This window comes from Pseudomyrmex gracilis, unplaced genomic scaffold (genome assembly GCF_002006095.1).
Source record: "Pseudomyrmex gracilis isolate BER0280 unplaced genomic scaffold, ASM200609v1 scaffold_0, whole genome shotgun sequence".
In the NCBI taxonomy this organism is placed as follows: domain Eukaryota; kingdom Metazoa; phylum Arthropoda; class Insecta; order Hymenoptera; family Formicidae; genus Pseudomyrmex; species Pseudomyrmex gracilis.
In genome coordinates, this window is record NW_018020584.1 from 3,293,731 (window position 1) to 3,309,550 (window position 15,820).

The following is a 15,820-nucleotide window of genomic DNA, read 5'->3' on the forward strand; positions in this document are numbered from 1 at the left end:
TATACTAAGTAGTTCCAGCGTTGACCGCTCGATAGCGCCGCTTACCCGCGCTAGAAAAAATCAGTCCGGGAACTTTCCGGACAAACTGTGTATACACCAGAGGTTCTTTGTAATTTATTCTATTTCTTAATATTTGTGGTATCTCTCTTTTATGATATCTCTTTTTAAATCTACATAAACTTAGCGTTACTGTGATAATTTTGAATTTTCGGAGTTACACCGAAGTCACACTTTGTCAATAATATTTATTGCGTATTTTCAACTCGCGACGATTATTAGAAATAAAATAGTTAAGATTTTAGAATTATTATGTATGTATTTGGCATCGGCAGCCAAATACGCTAACAGACTTGTTTATAGGAAATGTTATGCGCGGTTAAATTTATATCGCGTACAATCATCTAAAATTACACCGGATCATCGTCTCCGGATAGACGATCGGCGCTGCACCAATTTCGCAACAGGCCGCATTTGCATCCCCGCGATAATCTGCAATTCAAAGTGTCGACCGCAATCGCATCTTCTTCTTCTTCTTCTTCTTGTTTGTCATAAAAATAAACGAGTTTCTCCTAGACAGAAACGACTTTCTTTCGCGTATTCCCACACAAACGGAGTGTTCACCTCCGCCATTAACATAATCGTTAAACGTGCTAATGATTTCTCGCGTGACGTACACGCGTGACGCACACGCGCGATTTCAGGCAACAAAGAAGAACCGATAGCACATCATTTGTTACAAGAAATTCGATTCGAAACGACGTTCAAAATGCGCTAACTCACATGTGCCTTCGCCATCGGTATCCACTCGCCAACAATAACCTGGATTAACCAACTTCCGCGAAGCCGTGGCCGGATATTTCCAACGCAATGGTTTGCTGCTCAGAGCCTCGTGATCGGATTCCGCTCGTCTGGTCTCGATGTTTACCGGACTCTGTCTCGAGCCGGCAGCCATCGGGAATTTTGTCACCCACGTGCTGGGTCCTGCGACAAAGGAAAAAAAATGTAAGAGAGTAAACCCTCGACACTGTTAAAGCAAGAGTAAAACCAAATTATCTGTTTCTTTCCTTTTTGATATCATCTGTAAATACAATATTTCACTGAAGAATGAAACACAGACTTCAGATTTGCAAGAATAAGATACTATTAATACTGTTTAGCGATGTGAGCTCGCTCAAACAAATTAAAGACCCGAAAGAGCTCGCTCACACGTGGCAAGTTATAAAACAAACTTTTAATCGTGCCACGTGCTGATAATTGATAAACGTTTGTTTTCAAAATTACGATCTATGATTTTGTTCTTTTATTTAATCCGTGCACATGTGAAAGATTGTACGTAATAAATATTTGCCACTTATGTGACGCAGCGACAAAATCTAATAAACAAAGTTTGAAGATAACAGACTTATAAACAATGTGAGAAATTCGCATGTTGAGACTTATATAATTTATCGTGTTTTGAATACACTTTTACACGCGCTTATAAATATTATTTAAAAAAAATAATAATCCCGGAGATGAACTGTGGTTATCTCCGGGTCTGAAGATTAATTTCGACGACACAGAGAGAAAGCTGATCAAGCATTTATATTATCCTTAAATAATCGCGCATTTTCTTATCAGCAACGTACGTCACGTGCCATTAATCTTTCTTTATCGAAGCACGTGATAACGATATTATTTGCTGTGTGTAATTAGATGCCAAACATATCGTGTCGTCTCGCGGCGTGCGAGCAATAAGAAGAAATACGAGAGTTGAAATTAATAATATCGCGATATTAATATTTTACGAAATTACACAAGAGACATCGATTTGCGTCAATCGATTCATGCGAAAAAACACGAGTCCTCGGTAACGCGCGTCGTCAGTTTCCACAATACGTTCAGCTCCGAAACGTGTTTACATATAACTATGACACGCAATAATGTAAATTACATAAAACAGTCCGAGACGCGCTCGACGAGCGTATAATATATATCATTCTTGACACGTGCTGCTACATATGTTGTCTTATCTCTTTGTCGAATACATAAGTTGGAATTGCAATCTATTGCGAACTTAAATTGATGATCGCGGCAAAACTGTTTTCGCGTAGTTAGTTATAACAATGCATAAAAAAACATTTTGTGAAAGAAACAATAATTATATATTTAAGTTCACATTTAGACATCGAAAAAACTCGAAATACAAAATTAATATTATTATTATATAAAATGTTATATTATTTATATAATTTTATATAACGTTATATGTAATAAATTAACATGTGGATTTAGAACGTATTCTCGACTGTAAATTATTTATTATTGAGTTTTCTCACAATTATATAAAAGTCACAAAAGACAGTTCTTTGCAAAATCGTTCATAAACTTGTTGGAAGTGTACTTGTTGCGCTAGCGAAGCGATTTAGTCATTCGTAAAGCGTAAGAGTGTTATAAATCTGTCTATGGCATTGAGATCGGCGTCACGTGAATTCCCATTGAAGGATAGCTGGTGACAAAGCAACACGCGGCAATAACCGCTTTTTTATCCGGTTGGAACTAGATCGAAAAACATTTCGTTAACTGTGTACGCGAAAAATCGCGATATTCGTCAGATATCTGATTGAGACGATTATCAACAGATTGTATACATACAACGAAATTATTCAATACAGAGATAAATCGGAGACATTTCTTCTGATATTTACCCAAAATGCTACATATATATGTGTACGTAAATAAAAAAAAAAAAACATTTTGCATCGGATATTCACGAAAATTACTCAGACTATTGTCATTTTGAGATTTACCGAAACTCATAAACTCAAAATATTAACGTAATATTATTATAATATTTTCCTTTTTAAATAGCAATATACATATAAATGTTAATTTGTTTTTTGCATTTTTAAATAATGCAGTAGGCATACTTTAATTCTAAGAAGGAAAAGAGACAAGAAACACGCCATTGGAATAAACAATTACGCTATGCAAACAAGTCGCGCGCGCGAGTTAAATTTCACTTGCGCGCATAAAAGGCGCGCACTCCTGAAACGACAGCCATCTGATTGTCAATGAACAATTTGCAAGTTAATCGTCTTCAACGCGAAAATGCAACTGACCGCGTAACGCACAATTTCACGCGCGAGAGGATTTCACGATTCTCTCTTATTCTGTTTGTGATTGTCGACTGAAGCTTTCGTTTTCTTCGGAATCGCTGACATTTCCACACATTCAATGCACAATATTTACAACGCAATAACGTACATACATTATTGGAAGATGTCTCTCGACATTTGCGGCTTGTGTTGCAGACGAGCGATACAATGCACATGTGATCGCGCGTGAAAAAACAATGCTTCTCGACAGAATAACGTACTGTGAACTTTTCATGAGTGACACGAAGAGTATGTTGTACACGTGTGGATTGAGCAATTCCAAATAAAAAAAAAAAAAAATCCTCCCGGGGATTACGTGGCTCGTAAAAAGAGCTCGTTTTGGAATTATAAAAGTTGCCGACTACGCGTTCACATGTTAACAGTTTGCGTTTCTCTCTCCCTTCAAAGAGAAGTTTTTTTATTCTTAACTTGGTGAGAGTAAATGAGCGTTTTCTATTTTTATCTTGGGATTCGATTGAAATCATATTTGCCTCGGCGACAACCTAAATCGATACAAAGTATATCACGATAGCGCGTGCCGTGTAGAAGTACGTAACACACGAATGGAGGCACAATCTTTTGCGTGTATGTGTGTGTGCGTGTGTAATCATTAAATTTTATTAATCTTTTAACAACTTGGTCTTGTACGTATTTTCAAAAAAAAAAAAAAACAATTGCTTTCACTTTGATTACAATTGCTTTGAAAATGCCGCTTTGCGACGAATTACACGATTATTTCAAATCAGAAAATTAATGTCGGAATTATGTTAACTAACAGATCTCTATTTACTTTCAATTTATCAGAAGCGCGATTAAAATCGAGAATTCTCGTTAGATAAACAGGCGGAACATACGAACAAGAAGACTGCTATTACGTAATGCCAACATTGTAATTTCGTGCGCATTACAACGTCGGCCTAAAAATCAGAATTCTAAATAAAATTATTTTTAGTTTCACTTACAATTTCTGCAATCAAAACTTAATACATAGAACCATAAAAAAAAACATTAATAAGGAAAGAAGTTCTTACTTTATTAAAATGAGTAGATATTATTGTATACATGATCTCACGCTTAAAGAAACTGCGCTCAGTTCTTCGATTCATCACGAATTGTAAACAAGATAAATAATCCCACGGAAAACACTTGGCTGCGGAACAGTAAGTCGCAATTACACGAGAGAGCATCGTGGGAACGCGAAAGATTCTTCCAAATAATTTATGACAGAATACATCGATCAATTTCAAGGAACGAGCGCCTCTTTTCCGGCATCGCGGCCAGGTTTGCGGCACGTTTCAAGTGCCAAATGACTTAATCATCCTTTTACAAGGTTTCGTCTGTGTCTCATGTTGGCAAGCGAACGGAGGATACATGCAAATCACGACACTCCGGTGCGCTCGCTCGCAGTCGCAATCGGCTGAAAGATAGCGCTGACAAATTGACTCGAGATTAAGGGCGTTTCGGGGGCATGCACGGCAACCCCGACGGCGGAACAAAGTGAAACTGGGTCTGCGACCACTTGCTTTTGTGTGCGTGTCGCTGCACGTGCACGACCACGTGTATACGTATGCGTGGGAGACTGCGGCCGCATGGTCCGTATATGTGTATTATATGTATGTGTGCGCGTGCCCTGTACTTTCCGCGGGAACAGGTGCATCGGCCTACAAGTACTACGGAAGAAAACTATTGATTTTCATTTACCCACGGAGTCGTGCCCCGTGTTCCACGAAGGCTGCGAGGAAAGCACCCCCGTCGCTTGGCACGGCCCGCTCGCCCTGTATTCCTGCGAGAAGACAATGGCCCCGGGTCAGTGAGCCTTTTGTGTCATTCGAAAGCTGAGTGCCGAAAAAGAACGTATGTACATTCGAACGGGACGAGAAACATAAGTCTCTCCTAGGAATTCTCACAATTTCTTTCTTTTTTTTTCTCTTCCCAAGAATTTGTTTCTATTTCTATATTCTATTATATACATATTTTACATACTTTCTATTCATTTTATTCGTTTACGTAACATTTACTGAAAAGGCACTTGTCTTGGTAACAAAACGATTTATAATGCACATTGTTCACATTTCTACGTTTACATCGTTAAAAGAAAATAAATTATTAATAAATAAACGATCTCGGATTCTTTAAATTTTTTTCTATATTTTGATTAAGTAATAATATACTTGTGAACAAATTAGTAAAGTTGATGATTGACACACTTGAAAAAGTTAATTGAAATATTTTGCTTTTAAGAATTTTTATTCTTATTATGATAATAAGATATTATTTGAAATATCAAATGTGCAAGATGAAATTAATATATGCGTAGAGGAAAACAAGCTCATATCGCGTGGTTGTTGCATCGCAGAATTTCAGCAAGATCTCAACTTGAACGAAGAAATCGAGAAGGATAAGAGGAAACACGTGTGGCGTTTCATATTTCTCTTTCTGTACAGCTGTAATATTATTTTTAACGCAGCCTAAGAAGCCTTGTGGCGCGACGAAATGAAAAAGTCGACAAGCTCGTTATGTCCAACTTTTTACTGTTAGATCAAGAAAGAGAAAACAATAATTTCTCACGGTCGTAGAAGTAAATGAAGAAAAAAAAACTGTGGCAATTAACAGATGTATTTTTCGGCCAATTAAAAATTTTAACTAATTACATGTACACAAAAGCACGCACACTTTTATGTTTGAAATAGTTCCAAAATATTCTCTATCATCGCGGTCTTTCTTTCTTTTAAATGGAACTTTTCACAAATTAATTCTGATTTATAAATGAAATTGGTTCACGCCCCGCCGCAGCGATCAATTCAATTAACTCTGGCGATAGAAGTTATCGCAAACATGTATACGCTGTATTTAATCTCAAACGGCGAAAGTGGTACTACTAGACCAGCGACCGCGTAGTAGCGATTGTAACATTTAAGCACAAAAATATCGCAGTTGTATGCATATTGATGATCGCGAATGCACGCCGATTGACAAAGTAGCCAATCAATAACAACGACGCGCGCTTATCCGATGTGAATCGTACGGAGAAAACACGGCCGAATATTAAATGATGACGGACGGGAAATGGACAGGAAATTTGATGAATTGCGCAAGCAATTGCTCCGGAAATTAAATCGTTCAAACTTTTTCTAACGATTGTTTCTTTTTTCTTTTTTTTTTGTTTCACAATTTTGTACTTAAACAGTCATAAAAGAGAAAATGTACGTATGTATGTATTTTCACAATCGACACAAATTTGTACAAACCTCGAACGCACTCGACCAACGCAAGTTATGCAACACGCAGAATTGCAAATTCAAGCTTATTCATAAAATTAACACCGTTTATATAGTGGCGCAACTTAGTAAAACTTAGTTATTTAGAACACTTACCGTTCTGATAATAATCCCACACGTCTTTCGAACCCATCGCGAGCACAGGCGATCTATGAAAAATTGAGATCTGCGAAGTTGAGATCCGAGTAGAGTTTGCACCCGCTCGTTTTGTCTGATTACGCCGAACTTGCGTTAAAGTGAGTCTCTAAAACTTGCGCGTTTCCCGCAATTACCGGTTAATGCGACGTCTTAAAAATTTCATAGACGCGGTCTTTTTGCCGCGGTCGTCCAACCGGTTGACCGAGTCTTCAAGGGAGATAAAAAGAAGAAAACGAGACACGATCGTGTTCTCTTCTCTTCTTCGCGTCAAGCAAAAGCGCCTGTTCTGGAAACGGAGGCGCGAAGAGAACAATTTCTTGTTAAGATTTATTGCGAGAGCGTGTTGTTTTTTTTTTTTTACCGCGCGACCCACGTGCTCACGCAACGCTTCTCTGGACAACACTGTCGAGTGCTGCCGAGTTTTCTTGCGATCCTTGTTTCTTCTCTACGATCCCCAGAAACCGGTAAGCTACACGCGTTCACTTCTTCGGCCGTAATATCGGCCGGTTCGTTGGTGGCGCTTTATATTGCGCGCGATCACGTGACAACCAGGAGTGGCCAGCCGCGCATGCGCCGGTAAATATTTACACGTGCGCGATTCCCCACCATGCGCGTCGTGCGTTGCGCGTGTAGCGGCGCGTTCACGTGTCGATGCGCGACGCGCTCGATCGATGATCGATTAGCGAGAGAACTCTGATCTTTCCGATTTGAATAAAAGATCTTCAGAGATGTCTAATAAAATCTGATAATCATACGCATATTTGTTCATCGGATCGGTGCCACGAAGAAAAACTTCGAAAACTTTCAATTACAGATGGAAAAATCTTTTTGACGAAATTGTCACATCTCATCGCACAACCGAGTATGTATGAAATTAACCATTATATTGGTTATATTTATACTTGACAACGTTACAGATAAGAATTAGTTAATGAATTCTTTCATCGCTACGAAGATAAGATTAGATTTTGAATCACTCTTTCACACACACGCATACATACACACGTATCGAAATGAAAGATGTTTATCTTTCTTTCGTGTTAGCAACCACTAAGCGATTCAGTCGCTCACGAAGCACGTACACATCTCTTTCTCATTATCGTTTAATATATATCGTCTTGAACAATTTACTTCTTGTTCGTTTACAAGAGAAAACGTACGCGTTAATATACGTATATATTTTACAGCCACTTAAAACTCGTTGCTTTTATACTATTTTAATGCAAAAATTTCAATCTTGTCCACGTTACAAGGTGATAAGAAATGTATTCATTCTTTCGCGTTACGCAACAAAAAACTGTGCATATTTTAGAATAGAATGAACGTACAGTGTGAAACAAAAGAAAATCGTATTTGTATTATCTGGTTTCGAAAAATGTTATGTAACACCGATTTGCAAATTAACGATTTTTGTCTGTAATTTTAATCAAAAAAAGGTGATTTTTATAGATTTTGACGTGTGCCTAACCTGATTTCAGAATTTTACTATCCTTACAGAAATTTTTAATACCAATGTGATATTAAACAAAATTTATTTTTTGAATATTAAAAATTGAAGTGTTTTTAATTCTCAAAGTAAGTATTATTTTGGATATTAAATTTCTGCAAAGATATCATTAGAATTTAAAGATAAAATAAAGTAGAACAATCTCGGAAGTAAATATCTTAAGAATTTAAAGATAAACTAAAATAGAATAATCTTGGAAGTAAATATTTTATCTACATATCTCACGCCTAGAAAAGCCCGAAGTCGCTATTCTTCAAATACTCACTCAGTAACAAAATAATGTGATAAACAAAAAAAACAGAGAGGAATTCATCTTTCAAAGGAAAAACCTAGTACTTTACGATAATGAAGGTAAATTGCGTATAAAGATTATCGTGACTGCCTGGAAATTACCCAATAGAATATTTAACGAAATCGAATCGAATAGCTATTGATCAAAAGCCTTCGACTGGACACGTGATCCGATGAAGATTAATCTTCATCGCGTGACTCCGCTCGCACAATTGTTTGACATACTGATGACAGCGAGATGTGAGCTCCTTAGCTGGAGAGAGATCCTTGAAGGATTATATTTAACACACACGAATGATGCAGAAATGCAAGCGTATATTATATAAAAACGCATGGTATCCTAAAATGGTTTATTAATTCTTTTTTCTACTTGCCTACGAACAGTGATACGGTCTTTATGTAACACTCTGTATATATATATATATATATATATATATATACACACACAGATATATATATATATATATACCTATGTATATTACTAATTCGATATATGTTTTTTCTCTCCATTTATCATCGACAAGCGATATATCGTTACATGGTCTCAAAATAATCGCGCGTGCGCACAATTATTTCGTTTCTTGAAGCGCTTGCTCAACCCCCGACGCTTTTCGCGTTTTTCTCTTACTTTTTTTTCATCTTTTGAGATATGTCATTTAGCGAACTTATAAAACATAAGTGTCAACGGTCTCGTTATTAGCGCGGAGAAGCATGTGTTACATGAAAAAACTTACCCGCTCCGCGTTTCGCGTCAACGCAAACTTTCTCACCGGTATGTGTATATATATATATCGAAGCGTATGTATACTTATAGCGAATAAAAATAATCTGAAAATTCCAGTCAATATATGTTATTCTTAGGTGTATATATTTATATTTATATTTATATTTATATATAGCTATGTATACAACGTGTTCGTACGGGCTACGCGAAATAGCTCTTTTTCTCCCACTTTTCTCTTATTTCTCTCTAATGGAACTTTTTATATTTCGTGCTTACCATTAGTCCGATTTCTCAGAAAGCGGCCGAAAGTCACGTCAATTTCACAAAATTCGTCTTCACTCCATCTCTTTTTACACAGTTACAAAATACTTTCGATCCTTTCTTACATACAGGCCAGGAAAAAGTCACCGCTGTCAAATGTGCTCTTTGTGAAGTACATTTTCTTCAAAGTGTCTTCTTACGCATTTTTTTTTTTTTTTTTTGGTTTTTTAATTTTTCTATTTTATATAAGTACCGTATGCCTGTGTGTCTTGTACACAGTATTATTTTCATAGTAACGTAATAATTGTAGCGCTTAAAGAATTGCGTGGAGCAATGATATGATTAGAAGCATGATATGAATTGTGCTTGTTTACCGCAGATCACCAAACGGAACATAAAAATTCTTGTGTTTTATACCGACTGTTTATAACGCATCGCGTTGTGTAAAATTATCATCGATCCCCACCAACTTTATCAGTATAAGAAAGTTATTTTTTTCGTTTAGTAATTTGCATGTGTGATAGAATCTTTTGGATGAAACAATCAGGATTTGACATGCTGGTGATACATACACGTGTTTTGATTTGTAAAATTGACACACTGATTTGTAGATCTGCTAAATTTAATATCCGCGCTATTTATATGTTTTTTTACGTGTATTATTTTGTAAAAAGTGTATACACACACAAAGGAATATCAGAATTAAAAGAATATATATCTCACTTCACGAGATAATATAATTTGTTATATTCAACTTTTAAATGTAATATGTAGATTATAATATAAGTACATTATAAAAATAATAAAATAACATTTATCTCTTGTAATTTACTACATAAATTGTCATAAAGCAATTGAGAGATACACAAACAGCATATTATTTTATTAAAAAAACCAAATATTTTTGTTTTTGTTTAAAATTCTGCGATAAACAAGATCCATGCAATAAAGGATATTTACAAGGAAAGTTCATGACTTGCGACTCTCTGATTTTTCTCATTTTTGATGAACTCTACGAGATTGAACTGTACATGTTTTTAATAAAACAATTGCGCTTTCTCTTGTAATTAAAAGACAAATTTATATTATTAAAAACGGTTGTTTATATTTTATCTTTACTTATAAATTGATTCTAAAATTTTTTACACGTTTAATCAAAAATAAAAAAATTCTATACGTCGCATCACGAGCTCTTCTTGCCTCTGTCGTTAGGGACATATACTTACATTCTCTACGATATAAAGACAATGTGTATGTGTGTGTAAAGTATTATGTATATATATATATATATATATATTATATTATATTATATTATATTGTTATTCATAGCTTGCATACGAAACATTTTCTCTTGTCATCATTTTACATACAAATTAATTGTCAGCATTCACACCAACACATATAGGCGCGCCTAACAAATTCGTCGATCCGTTCATCGACCGTTGACAAAAACCGCAGTCGACAAACGGAATCAAATTCGGAACACGCACACGAATTTCCTTCGTTTCTCGTATATTTCCTTGCAAAAAATATCAGGAAACTGTCGAGGTATTGAAAAAACAGCTGCATACGTGCCTGGTACCCATACCCCGCACTCTTTCGCCGCACCGGATATACGAACAATGTAGTAGTGTCCCGCAACAACACGATTAAAAAATTACAAAAATTATTATTAAAAAAATGCGCTCTAAAGAGTGCGAGTCACGTTTTTTCTTTTTTTTTTTTCGTTAATTACAAATACGTTCTTATTATACTTTATCCCTTTCTCTTTTTTTTTAAATAGTAATTATTTTTGGCTTGGTAACTATGTAAAGTCTAAATTAAATTAATAGTCTCGTTTCTTATGTACGTGCGCATTAGTAGTATTTTTCTCGTCCTGAGTTAACTTTTCGATGCTAACTCGTACGCGTTCAATATGAATGTGAATCCGAGGAATAAAAAAATTTATTGTGCGAATTCACATGTATATATGTACGTATAAAATATATGCACATATATATACGTGAAACCGTGTAAAAGCGTGTAAACTTGTGCGTAGAACAGAAATGTGGGTCTCCCTTTTTTTTTTGAATATAGTAAAAAGTAAATACCAAATGGTTGATTGGTCTGGCAGTAATGTTTTTTTTACGCTGTTTCTAAATAACTGCAGACTGGTATCTATCGAACGGCAATTAGTTACATTACATATTTATATATATTTATATTTGTATATCTATAATATAATATTATCATTAGTTTCCCTTATCTGAGATAAATTATCTGCACGGCCTACAGTGCCAATGGAAGCATTTGCTGTCACTTTGCAACGGCATTGCATGAGATGTGTCACACAATCGTTTTTTTGTTTTGTTTTCAAATAATATTTCAAAAACATTGTTTTTTTTTTGTAATTTTCTTCAATATTATTCTTTTCTTATATTATAAAGACTCGCCAAGTGAGCTTACACTCAGTTTATCAGTTTATTCGTCAGTAATTCCGTTTCGTTATTCGAAATATTCTAAATAGAGGATTTTTGAAAAAAGAAACAATTATAGGGAGAAAAAGAATATATATGTTACACATACATTATATATCTGAAAATTTCCCTCTCACATATTCGGCTCGCTTGGCGATAAATCGTGGCGTTTTGTCATTCTGGCAGTGTTATAAGCTGTAAGGTACATCATATCAATGTACTTCGTTAAGTCCGTCCTTTTTTAGTGTATCTGGTAGTAAACAGTAGTTGAAATAAATCCGTAGAACCGCAGTTAATAATTATACACGTACGCGCGTGTTGTTATTCACAGTCGGATACCCTTATTGCTTAATAAATGGCACTGCTTATTGAAATATTTATTTATGAGTATCGTTGCTGTCTCGAATACTACAGAGTCGAATAAAGTACGTCCTTTTTTTTTTTTATTTTTTTTTTTTTTTATCCTATCGCTGTCTCGGTTCTACAACGATCTAAACTAAATTCGCGTATCGAGTTTGGAACAGTTGATCGTTCTCTATAATTGCATTCTTTACGAAAGGCAACACGTGATTTGTATTCCCATACTTCCTAGAAAAGTCGTTTCTTTTTTTTTTGTCGCGTGAAATATAGATGATCGAGAAAGAGAAAATGTCATTCATGAATATATAAGTTTGTGTTGAAGTCTTGTGACTTGAAGTCCATTTTTTTTGAATACATTACCGATTAAATCGCTAATAATAAGACGTGCCGGTATTCATACACATATGTATGTAAAATAAGTAAAATTCGAAATTTGAAGAAAGATGGTTCTCACGGAAGTTCTTCCATTCACACTTCGCAAAACAGTATATTGTCATACCGGATGAATGGAAGAGCTTTCTTTCAAACATCGCTATAAAAGCTCAGAGTCCCACGATTATCATCGTCATTATCGCCAATTCGAGATTGTTTTTTATAAGTGATTTGGTTTTGTTTGTGTACTGGTGAATCTCCGAGCATTGCTAGCATGTATTTGCGTGTAGGCGAGTGGACTGTATTTTGTTAGGGAGGCACATAAGGGGGCGGTTTTCTGTACGTCGGAGTTGGTTTGGGACGATTTTGTCGATTGGTGTCGCGATTCGTAGCGAACGGCGGCGGTGGTTGGTACGGTTCCTCGGAGTTTTCTTTCGGCAGCATCGGTATGTCGGCACCGTCTTCGGCTTTCTGATACTCCGGCGGTGGTAGTGGTGGTTTTTCCTCTTTTAAAATAACAGGCGATTTGTTTCCTGGAAAAAAAAAAAAAAACTCGCGATGTGACGGAAAGAAATCTGGAATATCGAACTAGTACATTTTTACTAATGTATTGCAAAAGTATCGTTACCGGGATCCGGCTTTTCGTCCAGTTCGTCTTGGAAAATTACGGGAATTCCTTTGCTTCGGAAACTTTGACGCTCGTCGTCTTGTTCGCTGACGCTCATTTTCCCACTACGTCTTCGTCTGTGTAGCACGCAAGCGACAATACCAGCCAATATAAGCATGGCGGCTATAATGATAGCTGGCAGAACGAAGGTGAGAAGATAATCGTCATGAAATGTGCCAACAGTTTTGGAATCATCCACCGGTGGAATATGACTGTCCGGTGAGTGAATGCCCGTTAATTCACCAAGACAAATTCCCGTTGGAATCACCGTGATTTGTTTCACAGGAAATTTCGTGCCCATCACTTCTAGCACCTCGTCCGTCACGGAACGTCTATCGTTCTCGCTCTTCACGAGCACGGACCGCAATCTGTTGATCTCCTCGTGAGCGCAATACGACTCGGGCAAGGTTCTGTTGTACCATGTGATGACAGTACTTCCGTTCGTGATGCTGTGCAACGAAATGGAGCTCGTGTCTCTGTCTCCGTAGAGATCACGCAGCTTCTCGACGAAATTACGCTTCTGAAGAGCGGAGTGCGCGAAGGAATCATACGGAATATCAAGCGTCATTGAGAACTCTACTGTGTGTTTCATCGATTTTGCCGGGTGAACGACAACGACTAGTCCATCTGTAGCGCTCGCACCTACAATAAAAGTGTTTTTAAACATTTAAATGTCATCGTATAAATATCGTTTTTCTTTTTCTAAATAAAACTTTATAACATCTCACCTTCTTTGTCAGTGGCTACCAACTGATATTCTTTGCGGCCAACATCGTTGTCCATTGGCACGCCGTAAAATTCTTGATTTTTGCTGTCGAACTGCAACCATTCGTGAGATGCAATAGGTGTTCGATCGATTGTCAAAAGCGACATCTTCATGTTACGCGAAGATCCATCCTCAGAATCAAAGAACGTATCCTGCAAAAATAAGAAAAATGATGAGCATTACATGTTCCAAAATTATTTTATATTAATTAAATACAAAACGCACTTACCTCTGGCACTTTAAATACGAGCAACTGTCCGACTGTTGCATTGACGATATCGACTTGATTTCTCGGTATCGGTGGCCGATTAATTTTCGGTTCTTCAGTAGAGACTTTTGGTATCTCGGGACGATTCATATCTTCGCATTGTCCAATACCGTGATATGTAACGCGCTTGACTCTGATTTCTGGAGCGAGAATTGCTCTTAAACTGTGTGATGGGTCCCCATCACTGTTGACGAGTACCTGATGACATTGTTCGTCGTTGTTTAAGTACAAAAGTCATTTCACAAAATGAAGACGATTTTAATGAATTATTTTCTTACGCGCAATAATCTGTTGATATGTTCTTTTGGACACTCGCTGCTTCTTGGAAGACTATCGTTAGTCCACATGAAAATGACCTGTTCGCGATCTTGCGTATTGATGGCACGAACTGTGATTTTGTCTGTGTCTCTGTCACCATAAAGTACAGCCAGACTTCGAATTACCTGTAATCGACCGAAGAATTAGAAATTTTACAGAAAATAAAACTGACAAATACGCACCTTCAATTCCCAATCAACATCCGTCGGGAATTGTTTGTCGATTCTCAAATTCATGCTGAATTCATGATTAACGCTACGGCTGGATTTGTGTTGCTGAACATGAATGTCAAGACTGTCGGTGACGTTAGCGCCGTCGCTGTCAGTAGCCACCAATACGTAATTCCAGGTTGATATGTCGTTTTCAAGCGGCCTGTTGCAAAAATATTTGATAAAAAAAAAATTATCTATTTCATTCAAAAAATAATCGCAAAGAAACATTGTTCTTACAGTCCGTAAACTTCTTGAGTACGTTGATTGAACTGAAGCCAGTGATTTGTCTTGAGTGGTGCATCTTCCAAATACAAGCTCAGCTTCAGATTCCTTGTATCACCGTCTTCAAGATCAGAGAAGGTGTTGACTGGTATGACATAACTCAACGTTTTACCAGCAGTCACGGCTATTTTTTTTAATCTCTTGTCACGTCTCGGCGGGAAGTTAGTCTGGCCGTATTCAATACTTTCAGTAACCTGAGATGTTGTGATCGTCGTCGGAGCTGGAGTAGTAGTAGTGGTAGTGGTAGTGGTAGTGGTAGTGGAAGCTGGTGTAGTGGTGGTTGTTGTAGTGGTTGTGGTATTAATCAACGGTGTCGTGCTCAACGTCGTGCGAAGATCGGATGTTGACGATATCGCGCTTGTTGTAGTTGTATCATTCGCTGCGATTACAGGCGTGAGGAAAACGGTATTCGTTACTGCAGGCGAAATGGTAGTGTTAACGTCTACGACAACGTTCGATGTTGGTACAGTTGTTGGTTCTCTCATCAAAGTTGTGCTTTGATCCGGCTAGGTGAGAATAAAGATTTTGCGTATCAAAACATAGAACGATCATCGCAGCAAAAAACTTGAGAAATAGAAAGAGAAATTTTTTTGTACAGTTACAGAAATGTGTAAGCCGCTATTAACTCGTCTTGTTAACAACAGACGAGACGTTCTTATCAATAAAATAACATTAAATTTATCTCGATGAAGCAACAGAAGGACAACTCGGCACGATATACGTATGAGGAAGTTGGTGTGTACAGCGGCGTGAACTATTATACAAATGAGAAAAGCGCTAAAG

General features: G+C 36.8%; 2 protein-coding genes across 4 annotated transcripts in view; both read right to left on the minus strand.

Annotated features, from left to right (window-relative positions):
• The window catches only part of LOC109853733 (carbonic anhydrase 2), a 17,240-nt gene extending 10,179 nt beyond the window's left edge, over window positions 1-7,061 (minus strand). Inside the window, exons 1-2 of the mRNA XM_020426148.1 lie at window positions 6,512-7,061; window positions 781-981 (exon numbers count right to left, since the gene is read on the minus strand). Coding sequence (XP_020281737.1) covers window positions 781-981; window positions 6,512-6,548 — 238 coding nt within the window. The 5' untranslated portion in view covers window positions 6,549-7,061. The remainder of the gene's footprint in view (window positions 1-780; window positions 982-6,511) is intronic.
• Window positions 7,062-11,062: 4,001 nt separating this feature from the next.
• The window catches only part of LOC109851707 (dystroglycan-like), a 64,250-nt gene continuing 59,492 nt past the window's right edge, over window positions 11,063-15,820 (minus strand). For all 3 annotated transcript variants that reach the window (XM_020422052.1, XM_020422062.1, XM_020422043.1), the window contains 7 exons: window positions 14,993-15,543; window positions 14,726-14,915; window positions 14,504-14,668; window positions 14,187-14,423; window positions 13,920-14,109; window positions 13,153-13,833; window positions 11,063-13,057 (listed from right to left, as the gene is read on the minus strand). In XM_020422052.1, coding sequence (XP_020277641.1) covers window positions 12,834-13,057; window positions 13,153-13,833; window positions 13,920-14,109; window positions 14,187-14,423; window positions 14,504-14,668; window positions 14,726-14,915; window positions 14,993-15,543 — 2,238 coding nt within the window. In that variant the 3' untranslated portion in view covers window positions 11,063-12,833. The remainder of the gene's footprint in view (window positions 13,058-13,152; window positions 13,834-13,919; window positions 14,110-14,186; window positions 14,424-14,503; window positions 14,669-14,725; window positions 14,916-14,992; window positions 15,544-15,820) is intronic.